Below are 15,751 nucleotides of genomic sequence, written 5' to 3' on the forward strand. Positions count from 1 at the left end.
TTAGAGCTCTATGTAGGAGTCCACAGCTAGCTTGTGAAAAGCAAAGCTGGTTGGCTATACACCGGTCACAAGGGGGCATATGCTAGTTTGATGTTGGGGAGGTTGACAATATCATGTTTTCAAGGGAATGTTTAAAATTAAAAGTAAACCCTCTTCCTTATTAATAAAAGTGTTTTATCATATCAGTTCTAGACAGACTTAGACAGACAAACAAAGAGCCCTCCTCACCTCAAACCCAGCCGGAGCCTGGCCCTCCTGCCCAGGAAAGGAGCTTGTGGTGCCCAGAAAGCCAAACATCTTATCCACCATGTCGGAGTCGTTGACAGGTTCATGTCGAGCTTTCTCCATTTGCTCCAGCATCTCCTTCTTTCTGCGAGCCTCCTCCTTCTCCTTCTTTTCCCGCTCAGCATCCTCTCGTGCCAGCTGTGCCAGTCGCTCCTGATGTTTACGTTCGGCTTCTGCTTTTGCCCGCTTTGCACTCATCTGGTACCTGAGCCTCTCCTCCTCAGCCAGGCGCATCTTCTCTGCATCCAAACGCCTCTTATACTGAAAAACAGAAGGAATTATGAGCGCTGAAAAACAGTGGGGTGGAACAAATTCCAGTCCATATTTAACTGTAATTCTTATGTGAGATGATCTGATGGCTTTTTGCCACTCCTAAAAAGAAGAAGTCCCAGTTTTAAGGCCCTTATACTGTATACTCAGGGCCTTATGTTCCTTGGGCCCCTCATTGACATGACTGTATGTTCCCAAGCCCCTGTTCACTGTTCGAAGGGCAATATATTCAAATCAAATTTAGCTGGAACTTTACATAACAGAATAAAAGGCACCTGTCAGGAACAGCAATTTATCCTGGACATGGTTCAACACGTCAGTGTGAAAACAAAGCAGCAGAGTAACTGTGTGTCGGTTCCAGTCTCACCTCTCCTTTGAGTCGGTGATATAAGCGGCGGGCGATCATTCCTCTGGTGTAGGCCTGGATGGTAATGACGGCCCAGAGTCTGTGTCTGAAAGCCCGGCGCACCATATAGCCTCGACAAGAAGCCTGAAACAAGGTCATCCTCTGCCGGGTCACATGGTACGTCAGATAGAGCTTCCTTGAGCGGTACAGGGCCTGGAGTCTTGAGAAACCAGCACGCATCTGCAAGATATTTAAAAAATAACCATCATGCAGATCATGTGGCTTAAGAGGATCTAGCAAAGTGAGAAAAGTAAAAATGACCTGATGAGAGAAAACCTTTATAGACATATTTATGAGAAGTAAGAAGCCTGTAGGACTCACCGCACCAAAGTTTTTTCTACAGTAAAAACCTCTCCAAGTCTTCTGGATTAGAAGAGCAGATTTCTTGATCTTGAGAAAATTTGACCTAAAAATACAGTGACACCATCATCAGTCCATTCAATAAACAGTTTCTTTAAAATTTGGGTTAAAGGAATGTGCCATGCAACAACAATCACAAACAATCATTTCTTTTACTGCCTGAAGGAAGAAACAAGTAAATCCTTTGGGCAAGTCTAAGAGCAGATGTGGATTTCTGCCCCTAAATCCACATGTTAAATAAACTATATGGCTAAAAATATCATCACAAGCTTGCCAGACATCCTATTTCAAAATTATTAGGATTAATATGAATTCCTTCACTCCTCTAGGGTCTAGGTAAGGTATGCTATGTCACAGCTACATTTCTAAATGAACCACAATGACAGATCATTTCTGGCTAAAAGCTTTGATGCAAACTGCAAGTTTAATGTAAGACTGGGTGATTAAAGTAGGAAAACCCAATGCTTGGATGTACCTGTCCTTAAAACCCCGAACAACCTTCTGAATCAGAATGACCTTGTCTGTGATGGCTTTGTCCCTCTCGATCTCCAGAAGCATGTCATGGTGGTCCTGTCGAAAACAGCGCCATGTCATTTCACTCCAAACTTCTCATAAAGCATCAATAACAATCAAAGACATTTCTAACCAATCCCCAACTGATCTGCTTGACATCTCTCTTCATCCTGGTGTAATGATGGTGTCACATCCTGTGAGGAAGTGTTGGCATTGCCCTCCTTTTACTCTCACTGTCAGGGACTTCCTGTTGCAGATAGCTGACAGCTCTGATAAAGCAGTACTAAGTGGAAATATCTACATGGTACCAGGGATTTCTGTTGACCTTTGCCCCCTGGCTTAAGATTCTTTCCGGTGGCCAAAAACACAACAGAAGAGCTCTGCTGCAGAGAAACATGTGATGGCTCGAGGTCAACTGACTTCTACAGCTAAATATATGCGACAATATATGTTGGTGCCACAGGGCACCAATATATACACAAAAGGTTGAAACCATAACTTCATTTACCATCTGTGTGGAGTTTGGTATGTTCTCACTTGTGGGTCCATTTGGGTAGTTTGGTTTCTTCCAACCTTCAAAAAGGAGGTGGATTTACTACTCTAGATTATCCCCGGGTTTTAATAAGTGTTAAGTGATTGCTTGTAGCCCCTGGAGCCAAGGGGGTTGATCAAGGGCCCAACAGTGGCTGCATAGCAGAGCTGGGATTCAAACTCTCAACCTTTTAATTGATAGCCCGAAGCTCTACAGTAAATATACTCCAGTTTTCTCTTGTTATTTTATTGTAACACCTTTAGGAAGATCTTGGTTTTTCCCATCTGCCAGTCATCATCCCTGCCAAGCACGGCTACAGCAATCCTCTGGCACGTCCCTCTCAGGTCCTCCTGTAGAACAACAAAGAGGCATTTCAGCATCTTGATGTGTGCTTGTTGCAAATACTAAGTAGATGTAAAATGTTCAGTCACATTAAACACCATCAGACCAAAATTAGAGATTAGATTAGGACCAGACATTAAATTGTTATTTTTTATGTACTTCTTATACATTAAAAAAAATTATACTGCTTTATCCTGGTCAGAGTTGCCATGATTCCAGAAAATACTGGACACAAGGCAAGAATACTCTGAACAGGGCGCCACTTCATTACAAAGCTTTAAACACTCCACCCCTCCCCACAGCCTTAGACATAGCCAATCATTTCTGTGTAGATGCCTGGTCGGCGGACAGCACCACTAAGACTAGGCCACTCTTGACAGTGCCAGTAGGAGTCGCTGTTTCAGAGGAGTGTCCGTTGAATGCCCAGTCATAATATTAAAAATGATTTAATAGGATCTGTGCATTTTTACTTACTACCACTAGACATGGAAAAAAATGAGCCATTGAAAACAAGTCAAAGATTTCATTGTTAACTAAGTCCACATGTCTGAATTCACCTGCTTGTAGGAGGGCTTTACTCCAGGCATGAGGACACGATATCGATCCACAAACTCCACAAATGTATAACGGATGGGGTATCCGGCCCGGCGGATCCGAATAGTTTCCATCATTCCTGAGTATCGGAGCTGCCGCACACACAGCTCCCTGTCAAAGAGCTAAAGACAAAGGAGGATGTAAACAGAAGTGCTAATCGCTCCACATGATGAACAAAAACCAAAACATCCAAAGGTAAAAACACAATGAAACTTCACACCAAAACAGCTACATCCCACATTTAAAAACATGATAGAGATATTTATAGACATATTTACTATATGACCAAAAGTATGTAGATACCTAACCATTTTATACACATGTTGGTAATGCAAGTGGCTAAACTCAATAATTAGGAGGGATGCACACATATTTTGGTCATATAGTGTATATCTGTATAAGACCTACAAACCTATTTTCTAAAAACTTGGGGCATTTTGTAAAACACAATAAAAAGAAGAATCTGTGATTGTTTAATTCTCTTAAATAAAAATACAGAACAAGTATTGCAGTGTTGTGCAAACCTTTACATGAGACTGTACATTACATCAAAATATAGATAAAAATGTATATCTGTACATTACACCCAACTATAAATTGAAATGTATAATTGTTATATTGTTGTTAAATCAATTATAAGACGAACATGAAACCAGACACATTAATAACTGGTAATATAGACTCACCATGGGTTTTTTGAACTCGTTGGGTTTGATGCAGCGTACGAAGAACGGCTGACAAACACTCAGTGTGCGCATCAACAACTCCAAACTGCGCTTAAACTGACTGCTCAGGGTCGGGGAACGCTTCCTTGTCTCTGCTCCCTATACACCAGGAAGCACACACACCAAAAGATAGAACACACACACACAAAGTCAGGAATGACAGGAAACAAAGATCAGGAGGACCCTTTTACCCCCTTCCTGACTCCTGAAACTGTCATTGTCTTTCCCATTTCACCACTTTTATATAAAACAGGTATATCATGGGCCACTCTCAGATACACCCCAAAATCTTTCACTTTTGAATTGCTGGCTGATTGAATGATGTTATCCAGTTAGCCTGGACCACCTCATTAATGTAGTTGTATAAACGCTCTTTGCTCCAAAAACATTTATCTCTAATTTGGAGGAAGTTCTTTGTTTTTAAGCAGGAAGCTGTTGGTTTCCAGTAGCTTGTCTTTGACAGATATATGATTAAGCTGAATGTAGAAAGTATTATTCGCCTACTCAAGAGGTTACAGAGAGTAAAAGAGGTGGTCAGTGTGAGACCGTAGTTCTTGTTTTATATGAGAAAGAAAATTGCTATGAATAGCCACACAATGGCAACAACAAAAGTTCATTAAATGACTTTTTGTGTGAAGATAATGAAAGACCACAATGTGTATAAACTCTACACCAGACTTTCTCAAACCTTGACCAACTCGCAGCTCACTTAACTGACTTCAAAGGCTTACATGGCCACTAATTAAACCAAAGCACAGTGGGGAGAGTATGTCCTTTTTCCTTTAGCAGATGGGGCATGGAGACACACATGATTGAAGTGTTGGTGGCTCAGCCTGTGGAAGTGCTTCTATTTACCATGGTCTCATCCTCACAGTGTTACCAACAACACTGCTGCACCCAATTAGCACACACAGTACCGTGGCATTACCATGTTACCATATCATGTAATTAGTGGGGGACCTATATTTGTCTCTTTTAATTAATAAATAGGATACAGGGGATGACAAAGTGTGCAGAGCAACAGCTGGGTCACAGTCAGTAATTGTATACACAAAAGATCATATTTTAGTAGGTGTTGCTTATAAAATAATCAATAAATGTACGCTCCGGATAGGTGTTCCTAATAAAGCGCTCAGAGAGTGTATGTGATGTGTAGTGAACTGTGCTAAAGAAAAGCTCTTAACAGGCCACATCATTAAATATTTAAAATATTTACACAGAGCACAGAAGTGAAGGTAAATAGGAAACAGGACATGGAATGTGATGTCACTGTAGTGTGATGGAGGTAGTTCTAAGTGAATGATGGGTAAAGTTAATGCTGGTGAAGGATGGAGCGAGTCTTCTAGATGAAATGCTGTAAAATGAAATCAGGTATGAACACACACAATGGAGCAAAGATGGAGTGGCGGATTATGCTGGCATTTTCCATTCCAGTGTTACCTTGGCAGGTGGAGAGCTACCAGGCACTGAGCCACATAGAAACTGCAATACACATTTCACCAAAGAGAGAGAAAGAGTGAACAATTTAGAAAACAGAAATAAAAAAAATCCAACAGAAATAGAAATGTTAAACAGTTTAAAGCAATCTGTTGGAGAATAAAAATATCCTTACAATGCTGCTCTTATCCTAAATATAATCATTCAGAGAAGATATGTTTGCACTGGACATTTTTTTTCTAGTGCACTAGGGTGGTGTAGTGGTCCGTTACGCTAACGACCAGGTGGGCATCTACACAGACATGATTGGCTGTGTCTGGGGGAAGAGAAGGTAACACTACAGTCCTGCGATGGATTGCTACGCTGTTCAGGATGTTCCTGACTTGCACTAATTTTTTCCCAGCCAAGATAAAGTGGTTGATGAAAATGAAATAAAAACAAAACAAAACAAAAAAAAGCTACAGCCGAGATCCAAGGTTCAAATCCTTATTGGTCCTATCAGCTGGTCGGGCGTCTACATACAGACATGATTGGCTGTGACATGGGGGTTGAACTTTAAAGATTTGCCATACAAGGTACAGTATCTTTAATGGATCTTACATGAGCAAATTATTTTTACTATAATTGATATAATATTATACAATATATATAGTATGTATATGAAAAACATCAGACTGGGGATTAAAAAAAGCTTGAACATAGAAAAGTGAATGTTTAAATGTGACAGATAAAGAGATTTTTGATAAATAGATGCACATTTTTACCATTGCTACGTCAGCCTGAAAGATCTGCTTGATGAACTTGTTCTTGGACGAGTGAACCAGCTGAATGATGTCTCCATGTAGAGTGTCTCTGTTCTTCTCCAGAAAACCTGCAAACATTTACCAACTGCATTATGGTGCCACCCTTAGGGTCATATCTGGTTTAAAAAGTCTGGCGTAGTGAACATGCTGAGAACTTTGATACTTCTGCTCCTAACCTCTGGTCTCGTAGTAGACGATGCCAGCAAAGTGCTGGATGCCGAACTGGGTCTCATAGCTGTTTTTGGGTGGGATGTAGTTGGTGTTAAGCTTGTGTTGAGAGTTCAGTTTGTTCAGCATGGTAGTATCTGTACCCTGAAAAACACAATAAAACCCCATTACACATCACTCTACATTTATTCCTCTCAGTCTCTCTGTTTACGTCTCTACATCTCTTTTACCTTGGGGAACTTGCTCTCTTCATCGATAAGGGAAATGATGTTCATGGGTTTGATGGCGATCATGTCGAGGGCGTCCTGGTTGTCTGTGAACTCAATGTGCTGCCAGTTGATGTTCTCCAGGTTGTATTCCTCCTGCTCCAGCTTAAAGACGTGACGTACGAAGAACTGCTGCAGGTTCTCATTCGCAAAGTTGATGCACAGCTGCTCAAAGCTACACAAGGGTTTAAAACACGCATAAAAAAATAAACCAATGTACATATTTCATTTATTTATTAATACTAGCCATTTCATCCTTGTCCCCAGTACACACATTTCTGTGAGGTTTGTCATCATTCAACATTTCAAATTTTCAAACACTGGGCACGAGGCAGGAATCCCCCCCCCCCCCCCCATCTCAGACATAGCCAATCATGTCTGTGTAGAAGATTCATAGCTCCGATAGCAGTTGAGATTCGTAGTAGTGATGGGCTAGCATATTAAACTGCTGCGCCACCTTAGTGCCACATATATACAATATACGGCCAAAAGTATTTGAACACTTGACTATGGGCTTGTTGGACATCCCATTTTAATAACAACACTTATCTGTGGGAATGTGTGCTTCTTCAGTCAAAAAGCATTTGTATGGCTGGGCACTGATTTTGCTCAAGAAAGCCACAGTTGTTCCAGTTCATTCCAAAACTATTCAGAGGAACACAGGTCAGGACTGGAGTTTCTTTAAACTGAGCTTTTCTTCATGTCTTTATAGAGTTTGCTTTGGGCACAGTCAAGCTGGAACAGGAAAGGGCCTTCCTTAAATTGTTGTTTCAAAATTGGAAGCATGTAATTTCCCTCATATAATTTATTTATTACATGTTAGCAATTGCTGTGGCTGAACGCATGAATTCAAATATTAGAAGAGGTATCCAAATACTTTTGTCCATATAGTGTATACTGTTTGTGTTTGGAAGCCACAAGGGGTAGTTTGGAGTAACCATATTTTTCAGGAAACTGGAGTACCCAGAGGAAACCCATGTAAGTCTGTAAAACCATCGCAATATTATAAAGCAAGAAATGCTCTTTTTGTTTTACTACACACACCAAACTACACACACCAAACTACACACACCAAACTACACACACCAAACTACACACACCAAACTAACTGGCAAATGTATAAGAAACCCAGTTGTTAATCATTTCTGGTCACTATGTGCATGTTATTTAGTTATATTATTGGTTGTTCTTGTTATAAGAGGTAATTGTTAGTGAATGTAAATGAAAAAGCATGACCCACACTGTACCTGTTAACAGTAAAGTTCTCAAAGCCAAAGATGTCCAGCAAGCCGATGGACCGGCGCACAGCTTTAGGCTCTTGGGATGGAGGCTTGTAGATGGCTGCATTAATCTTCTCAACAATCCACACAAACAAGCGTCCATATATTCCCTATAACACAGACAGACATGCCATACATCAGAACACACACACACAGAAATATAGAGTAGATTAAAGAAAAGGAGGAGAGAGGTTTACCTTCACAAAAGCATCTCGTACATCCAGAGCCTGCTCCATACTCAGAGGTGTAGACACTGTCTCGCCTCGAGTGATGATGGTGCGACTGGTCAGGCAGTTCCTCAGGTCTTTAGAGTCCACCTGTTAAAAATTTAAATTTTTTTATAAATAAAAAGAATTTTAAGTACCTGGTGTGGAACAATATAACAAATTTAAGATATAAATGTGATTAGAACATTATGGCACACAACATGGTCAAATGTATGTGGACACATAGAAGAACCAAGAACTTTTTTGACATCCTATTCCAGTTTCCCCTCTTTTTCAGTCTCCACTTTTTTCACAAGATTTTTACATGCCTGTGGGAATTTGTGCCCATTAGTGAAAAGATCAATTCTGAGGTCAGGCACTGATGTTAGACCAGAAGGCCAAGCTTGCAAATGGCATTCCAATTTATCTCAGTTGTGTTTATTGGGGTTGAGATCAAGGGTTCTGTGCAGGCCTCTGGATTTCCCCCACACTAAATTGTGCTAGCTTAGTGGTTAAGGAAGGATTAGTAATCTGAAGGTCACTGGTTCAAGCCCCACATCTACCACATTGCCACTGATGGGTCCTTAAGCAATGCTCTTAACCCTCAATGTATACAGTCACAATTGTAAGTCGCATTGGATAAAGGCATCTGCTAAATGCTAAAATGTCATTGTAAATTCATCAAATAATGTCTTTACAGAGTTGTAAGAACAATTACCTCTAGGAGCTTTGCAGCAATGGTCAGTTCTGAAGAGCGCACCACTTCACAGGCATCAAGGTTATCGTATGTACGAGCTAAGAGGAAAAAAAAGCAAAACAAAAGTTACACTCCTCAAATGTATGAAATGAACACTCCCCAAATGTATTATATTGCAGTATTAATGTGTGTGTGTGTGTGTCACCTTCATATCTAAGGTTGCCCATGTGCAGGATGGATGCCAGCAGTTTGGAGATTTCCCAGTTCTCTGTGTCGGTGAACATCAGGACCTTCATGGCTGATCGGATGTTGGAGTATTCCTTCTGATCATCACGCCCATCACACACTGTGCACTTTCCCTACATAAAGGATTCAAAGAGGAGAACACCACTGCATATTCAATAACAATAAGTTTTGTTAAATAATTGGAATAACTAATGGTTTGTACGCCAGGAACGTCCAGTTTTTTTTTTGCATGTGTGATGAAATTGTTCTGAATAAGGTCAAATTGATTTGTATTAGTAAGATCATTACTCACAATAGTAAGGTAAGTGTAGTCTGTTGCTTTGCCCAGGCAGAGTTTCTTCTTCTGGTCAGAAGTCATACCTTTCAGCATACAGTAAAATATATGGTAGTTCCTCTCATCCTGAGCCTGGTAAAGGAAACTGGACGCATTAGAGCAGAAAACCTTGTGGTCCTCAAAAAAATTAGCAAGCGTTTTGATAACAGAACTCCGTTATCCTTATATTTTTGGTTGGAGCAATACTGTCCTTACAACAGTAACGTCAACAACACTGCTGCACCTGCTGTAATAATATCAGTACAACACACTAACATGTCATTTCCATTTCCATTGTCATGTCATCGCATATCAATTGTCATTAATAATTGTGGCACTGGGTTAATAAAGTATGCAGGGCAACAGTCAGTAATTGTGTACCCACATAGATCATCTGTGAGGTAGGTGTAGCTTATAAAACAATCATTAAACGTATGCTTTTGGTGAATGTAAATTAGTATATATTTAAAAACAAGCACGGTTTCATAAATGTTTCTCTCTGTATGAGTTTACTGATGCTTATATGATCTGAAATCCACAGACAGGATGCTAACATGTTCTCGTACCTGTCGGCACACTCGAGACTTCTCCAGCAAATACTGCTCAATTTTGGCGCCTTCTATCGCTCCTCTCTTGTTAAAGTGAATGTCTATGTATTTACCGAAGCGGCTTGAGTTGTCATTACGAATGGTCTTGGCATTCCCGAAGGCTGTTGGGGAAAAAAAAAAAGAAAATACAATTAGCATAGGATTTTTAAATATTTATAAAATTTCCATCTCTAGTCCCCTTTAAATGTCTTGTACATAAGTTACATTTGCTTTTAGTTAAGCTTTTTACCCTCTAGGATGGGGTTGGCCTCCAACACCTGCTGCTCAATCCAAGAGTGCTGCCCACTGATGGCTGCCAGGAACTGCAGGATCAGCTTGGTGCTCTCTGTCTTCCCTGCTCCAGACTCACCACTGCGACAGAAAAGCAATATCAGTATTTCTGATCATTAAATTCTACATAATCTATACATACTTATACTATGTTATGCTTTTAATGCAGAGCAGTGATCTATAAACAGCTTCACAGCATAACCTTTATTATGCTTATATAAAGCCAGCTAGCTGGTTTACATTAGTCACAGGTAGATATGAGTCAGATTTCCATAATTTTATTATCAGTTGTTGAACCTTCCAAAATACAGAAAGACTGACTGCATAGAGATGTATTAAATAACCAAACACAAGTGGACTCCTGACCATGTATTAATGTATGTATATACATTATACTGTATATCCATGTATATCATATATGGGTATGAAATAAAGGCTCTGTGCAAACTAATATAGCCCCATCACATCAAAACATGTCTTAATGGACCTTGGTTTGTACACAGTGGCAAAGTTATGCTGGAACAGAGCTGTTCCACAAACAGTTGCCACAAGATATAGACTTGTTAGTAAATGAAGTGGCTAAAATACTAAATTTGATCATTAGATTTGGTGTCCACATACCTTTGACCATATAGTCTATGTTATGTAGCGTACAGAAATTAGCTTTATGGTAAGTGTTACAAAAATCTATTTTTATCAACATTTATTATACATACTATTATGAAACACTCTTGCAGCAGGCATTGTTTATGTTAGCCAATATAGCAGTTCAGCTAGCAAACTGCTAATAACTTAGCTTTCATTTCTCTCAGGTAGAAACTAGCGGGATTTCTTTAACCCACTCTATTTTTTTTATTTAACCAGAACTTGATGCAGTTTAATGTGATTGTGTGGACATAAATGTCATCAAAATCATAAGATTTTGAATAAAGGACACACATTGCTTGTTAGCTACATTAGACAATGGTTCAAAGCAAAGCTACAGAAGTAAACAGAGGGCACCAAACACAACACAAGTTTACATTTTTTCTAATCCTTTCTATACTCTACTTTCTATACTCTATTTAGCCTCGGAGTAAAACCTTTGATTCTTCTAATAAGGTGGTGAAATGAAATGGACCTGATGATGCAGCACTGGTCCTTGTTGTTTCTCTGCATGTTGAAGTAACAGTTATCAGCGATGGCAAAGATGTGAGGAGGCATCTCTCCAATCTTCTTGTTGGTGTAGAGGCGGATCTGATCTGCTGTGTAGATGGGGAGCAGCTGATAGGGGTTCACAGCCACCAGGATCGATCCTGTGTATGTCTAAAATAGGGAAAAATAAAACACTCATTCATTTATTTGTTTTACCATTGCTTTATACTGGTCAGAGCTGTAGTGCGTCAGGGCCTCCCTAAAATCACTGGGCACAATGCAGTAACACAACCTGGACAGGACACCAGTCTTTAGTGGGGCTTTGCCATGTCCCAAAACCTTCACACCCCAGACATAGCCAATCATGTCTGTATGCAGACGCCCCACCGTCTGGCCATTTAATTTAATTATAAATGGAATTTACATGCAATGTTACACACGTACATTAATAACACGTTATACACGTACCTTAACAACAACGAATAATGGTGGTATTTGCATGTTTCAATTTGGACTGCATAAACAGAACTACATCCTGGGTTCAAAATCTCACCTTTGGTCACTGTCTGTGAAGCGCTTGGCATGTTCTCTTTATGTCTACATATGTTACCACTAAGTATTTCATTCACCTTTAAAAAACATGCAAACGGTTTATTGGCTGCATTATGCTGCCCCTAAATGTGAGTGAAAGATTGTTTAATTTTTTTTAATTATCTGTAAGCGACAAGCACTGTGTCCAGGGTGTATGAAGGCCTGCATTGTTTCATGCAGTATTTGTGGGTGACATCAGACCTACTGAGACCCTGATCATGCTGAAAGTGTCAATGCAAAAAAATATGAATGAGACATTTACATTTACTACTGGTGATGTGTTGGATGGATATGGGACATGCTTACATTAAGACATATTGCATAATTGCATAACAAAGTTACATCGACCACGAGAATTTACATTTATATTTTCAGCATTTAGCAGACGCTTTTATCCAAAGCGACTTACAGTTGTGACAGTATACAGTTTAAGCAATTGAGGGTTAAGGGCCTTGTTCAAGGGCCCAACAGATGCAACCTGGCAGAGGTGAGGCTTGAACCGGCAACCTTCTGATTACTAGTCCAGTACCTTAACCACTAGGCACTAGCTGAGAATGAGATATAGAAGCTAAAAAGAAAGAGCAGGGGAAGCTGAGTTGTTGGCTGTCTCGGTTTTCGGATATCGATGTTACAGAGTATGGGTGTCCCGTTACAGTCAGACTGCAATACGTGTTGAAATGAAGCAATGGAGCATTACGGGATGCAAACAAACGAACGATGGGCAGCCATGCATGAGACCTAGGCTGTACTTACCCTGCCTCCGCAGTTCGTCTTTATTAAATAAGTGAGAGGATAGAGGGAGGAAAACAAGAGCAGTCATGTTGATTAATAAAAGCAGATATGACAGAAGAGTAATTTTATAATTTATAATGTAATTTTGTAAACAAAAAAAACTTCATCTGGAGAAACATGTGAACATGTGCTTTAGCCATTGCCAATCTGACTTAAACTTTTTTGTTTAATCTAAGGTAAACCATACTCCTATAAAGCAACAATAAAGACTTAACACTTAAATGCTTAAATGTGGACACCAGATTCAGATTGAGTATGACAGTGCACATACGTAAATGAGATGTTCTCTGTAGCGGATAAGCAGGTTACGGAGAATCCCGGCCTCATTCAGATCCCCCAGACGGATCATGTCCTCCACACCGTGAATGGAGGTGGGGTGCATCGGCTTAATGTTGGTGGCATTTTGAGGGGAGATCCAGTGTTCCTGAAAGAGCGAGAAGATCTGGACTGATAAGATTATGGTTCTTAATAATATGATAGTGTAAAACTTATATCAAAATATATTATTACTAATTGTAATTGTAATAATCTATGGCAGTGTTCCTATTTTGGAAGATTGTTTGAACCAACACCAAGAACCAGTTTAATCCCAAAAGTAGAACAGCTACACAATTTTTTTCCCCAATACCCCCCCCCCCCCCCCCCCCCCCCAATCTAGTCATGTCCAATTACCCTGTTTGCGCCCTCTATACAGATTCGACCTTTCACCGCTGACTGAGGACGCCTCTCAACTGACATACACCCCCTCCGGCACGTACAGTCAGTACAGACTGCATTTTTCACCTGCACGAGTCGAGTTCATACACCGACGGGCACTGTGTACGGAGGGCCACACCCCCATCAGCATTATTCCTCAGCCCTGTGCAGGCGCCATAGATCTTTCATGACACTGTGTGATGTAAATCTGTAACTCACGTTGCCCTCATCATCCAGAACTTGGATCTGTCCTGAGTCACAGAGCTTCACCACTGCACCAATTGGCACCTCGAACTCCCGGCCTGTCTTCAGGTCCAACCACACATAGTCCCCCTACAACAGGAAAAAAACATTAATGTTTATGCCATAATATTAAAAGTGTAGTCAGTGATTGCAAAGTAAAATCTATAGAAATCTGACATTTAAACAAATACAGACACATACTTTAAAGCCAGATTTCCAAATCTATTAATCCTTCCCTATCCTTCCTATGCAAAAAGGCCTTAATGCCAGTGCATCATGAGGTGAAGCTGACTGTCATGGACCTTCCTCCAAAGTCACCTGATCTAAATCCCACTGAGCAAAAGAAAAATTACATTTCCAGTCATTTCCAGATTCTGAATCTACTTTTAATTAGTTGAAAAAAAATGATAGAAAAGACTAGTGTTGTCAAGATTTGTAAGGATTTTTAAAGCAACCTACTGGCAATGATTGGAGTATAATAGCGCTCCAAACAAAAATATAAAGCTTACAACATCCTCTCATTTAAAACTGTCTACTAAAAAAGACTTGAAGACAAGGAACACACATTATGCCTGATCTAGTCCCTAGTCTAATTGTACACCTACAATGTATGGGTTCTTAATAAAGAGACCAGTAAGTGTAAACACTATTTAAAATCCCAACAACACTGCTGCACCTGATAATCTCATACCAGAACAACACAACGTTGTGTTATTGCACTGCTAAGAATGGTCCAACACCAAAATAACATCTGGTCAATGAAAGTCTTATGGGGGCTACTATCTGTTGATGCATAGAGTGAAAGGATGACAAACTGTGAAGAGCAACATATGGGCTACAGTCAGTAATTGTATACCCACAAAATGCAACTTTTTGGAAGTTGTGGCTTATAAAATTGGCCAGTGAGTGTATATAATATGAATAATGACATTTATCAGATGCTTTTATACAAAGCAACTTACAATTGTGACTAAAGACAGTGCAAGCAGATGAATATTAAGGGCTTTGCTCAGAAGCCCAACAGTGGCAACTTGGCAGTGGTGGGGCTTGAACCAAGGACCATTCTGATCACTAGGCCAGTACCGTAACCACTGAGCTACCACTGCCCATAAATAACATGACATGAAATTTTTTATGTCCAGGTCCATTACTTTATATTAAAAATTGTAATTTAGCAAAGCATTTATAAAGTAATAATTTCACCAAATACTGAAGTCAGGCCAACCAACAACAAGAGACTTTACAAGAGATTTTACACCAAAGGATCTTTAGAGTTCAGGGTAGGCAGGTTTAAAATACCATGTCAGGTAGTTTAGGCCCAGAATGTAAAAAGGTTTAAGATTAACAACAACAAAAAAATAAACATAAAAAATTATTTTATACATTTAAGTAGAGAGAAATACTTCTAAATATAACATTATATTATTATATATTAAATATAATATGTGCTTGAGCCACTTGATACTTGGAAGCTATAAAATAAATATCATAACATTGAAGAGATTATTGCAGATATCAAACTGCATGTCATTTTAAAATAGTTATTTAAATTTTTTTTTTTTAAACTACTCATCATTGACCCATTAGAACAGCCTACAAACACACACACACAGAGTTCATACCGGTAGCAGGGTGGTTTGCTTAAAGACCGTGTTGACATTCCTTACTAGTGCCCACTTTGCCTGGTCCTTCTGATAGAGCTCAACATAATCCCGTCGCTTGTACATCCTTCACCGAGCAAATTTTTATCCATTCATGCAGCAAAAGCTCCAATATTCACACTAATATCCCAGCTAACACACTTAACACACATTACACACTTCCTTAGCAGGTGTGTGTGCTGCAGGAGACCATTTAAACTCAGCATGCAGTCAGCAGAAACATCCAGTGTAGTGGTTGTAGGGTAGAAATTAAAACAAAAAACAAGGAAGCTTCAAGTCCAGCCTGTCTAGACAATCTCCTCAAATACACTTA

At 39.7% G+C, this 15,751-nt stretch overlaps 1 protein-coding gene across 1 annotated transcript in view; it reads right to left on the reverse strand.

The window, feature by feature from the left end:
* myo7aa (myosin VIIAa) overlaps positions 1 to 15,504 on the reverse strand; it is a 37,815-nt gene extending 22,311 nt beyond the window's left edge. The window contains exons 1-21 of the mRNA XM_063005106.1: positions 15,400 to 15,504; positions 13,754 to 13,867; positions 13,110 to 13,262; positions 11,442 to 11,626; positions 10,281 to 10,402; positions 10,010 to 10,152; positions 9,423 to 9,536; positions 9,090 to 9,243; positions 8,906 to 8,982; positions 8,179 to 8,298; positions 7,949 to 8,091; positions 6,666 to 6,876; positions 6,444 to 6,579; positions 6,229 to 6,335; positions 3,989 to 4,126; positions 3,266 to 3,424; positions 2,624 to 2,716; positions 1,797 to 1,891; positions 1,283 to 1,367; positions 923 to 1,141; positions 229 to 546 (exon numbers count right to left, since the gene is read on the reverse strand). Coding sequence (XP_062861176.1) covers positions 229 to 546; positions 923 to 1,141; positions 1,283 to 1,367; positions 1,797 to 1,891; positions 2,624 to 2,716; positions 3,266 to 3,424; positions 3,989 to 4,126; positions 6,229 to 6,335; positions 6,444 to 6,579; positions 6,666 to 6,876; positions 7,949 to 8,091; positions 8,179 to 8,298; positions 8,906 to 8,982; positions 9,090 to 9,243; positions 9,423 to 9,536; positions 10,010 to 10,152; positions 10,281 to 10,402; positions 11,442 to 11,626; positions 13,110 to 13,262; positions 13,754 to 13,867; positions 15,400 to 15,504 — 2,991 coding nt within the window. The remainder of the gene's footprint in view (positions 1 to 228; positions 547 to 922; positions 1,142 to 1,282; positions 1,368 to 1,796; positions 1,892 to 2,623; positions 2,717 to 3,265; positions 3,425 to 3,988; positions 4,127 to 6,228; positions 6,336 to 6,443; positions 6,580 to 6,665; positions 6,877 to 7,948; positions 8,092 to 8,178; positions 8,299 to 8,905; positions 8,983 to 9,089; positions 9,244 to 9,422; positions 9,537 to 10,009; positions 10,153 to 10,280; positions 10,403 to 11,441; positions 11,627 to 13,109; positions 13,263 to 13,753; positions 13,868 to 15,399) is intronic.
* Between the last annotated feature and the right edge of the window lie 247 nt (positions 15,505 to 15,751).

This window comes from Trichomycterus rosablanca, chromosome 11 (genome assembly GCF_030014385.1).
Source record: "Trichomycterus rosablanca isolate fTriRos1 chromosome 11, fTriRos1.hap1, whole genome shotgun sequence".
Lineage (NCBI taxonomy): Eukaryota > Metazoa > Chordata > Actinopteri > Siluriformes > Trichomycteridae > Trichomycterus > Trichomycterus rosablanca.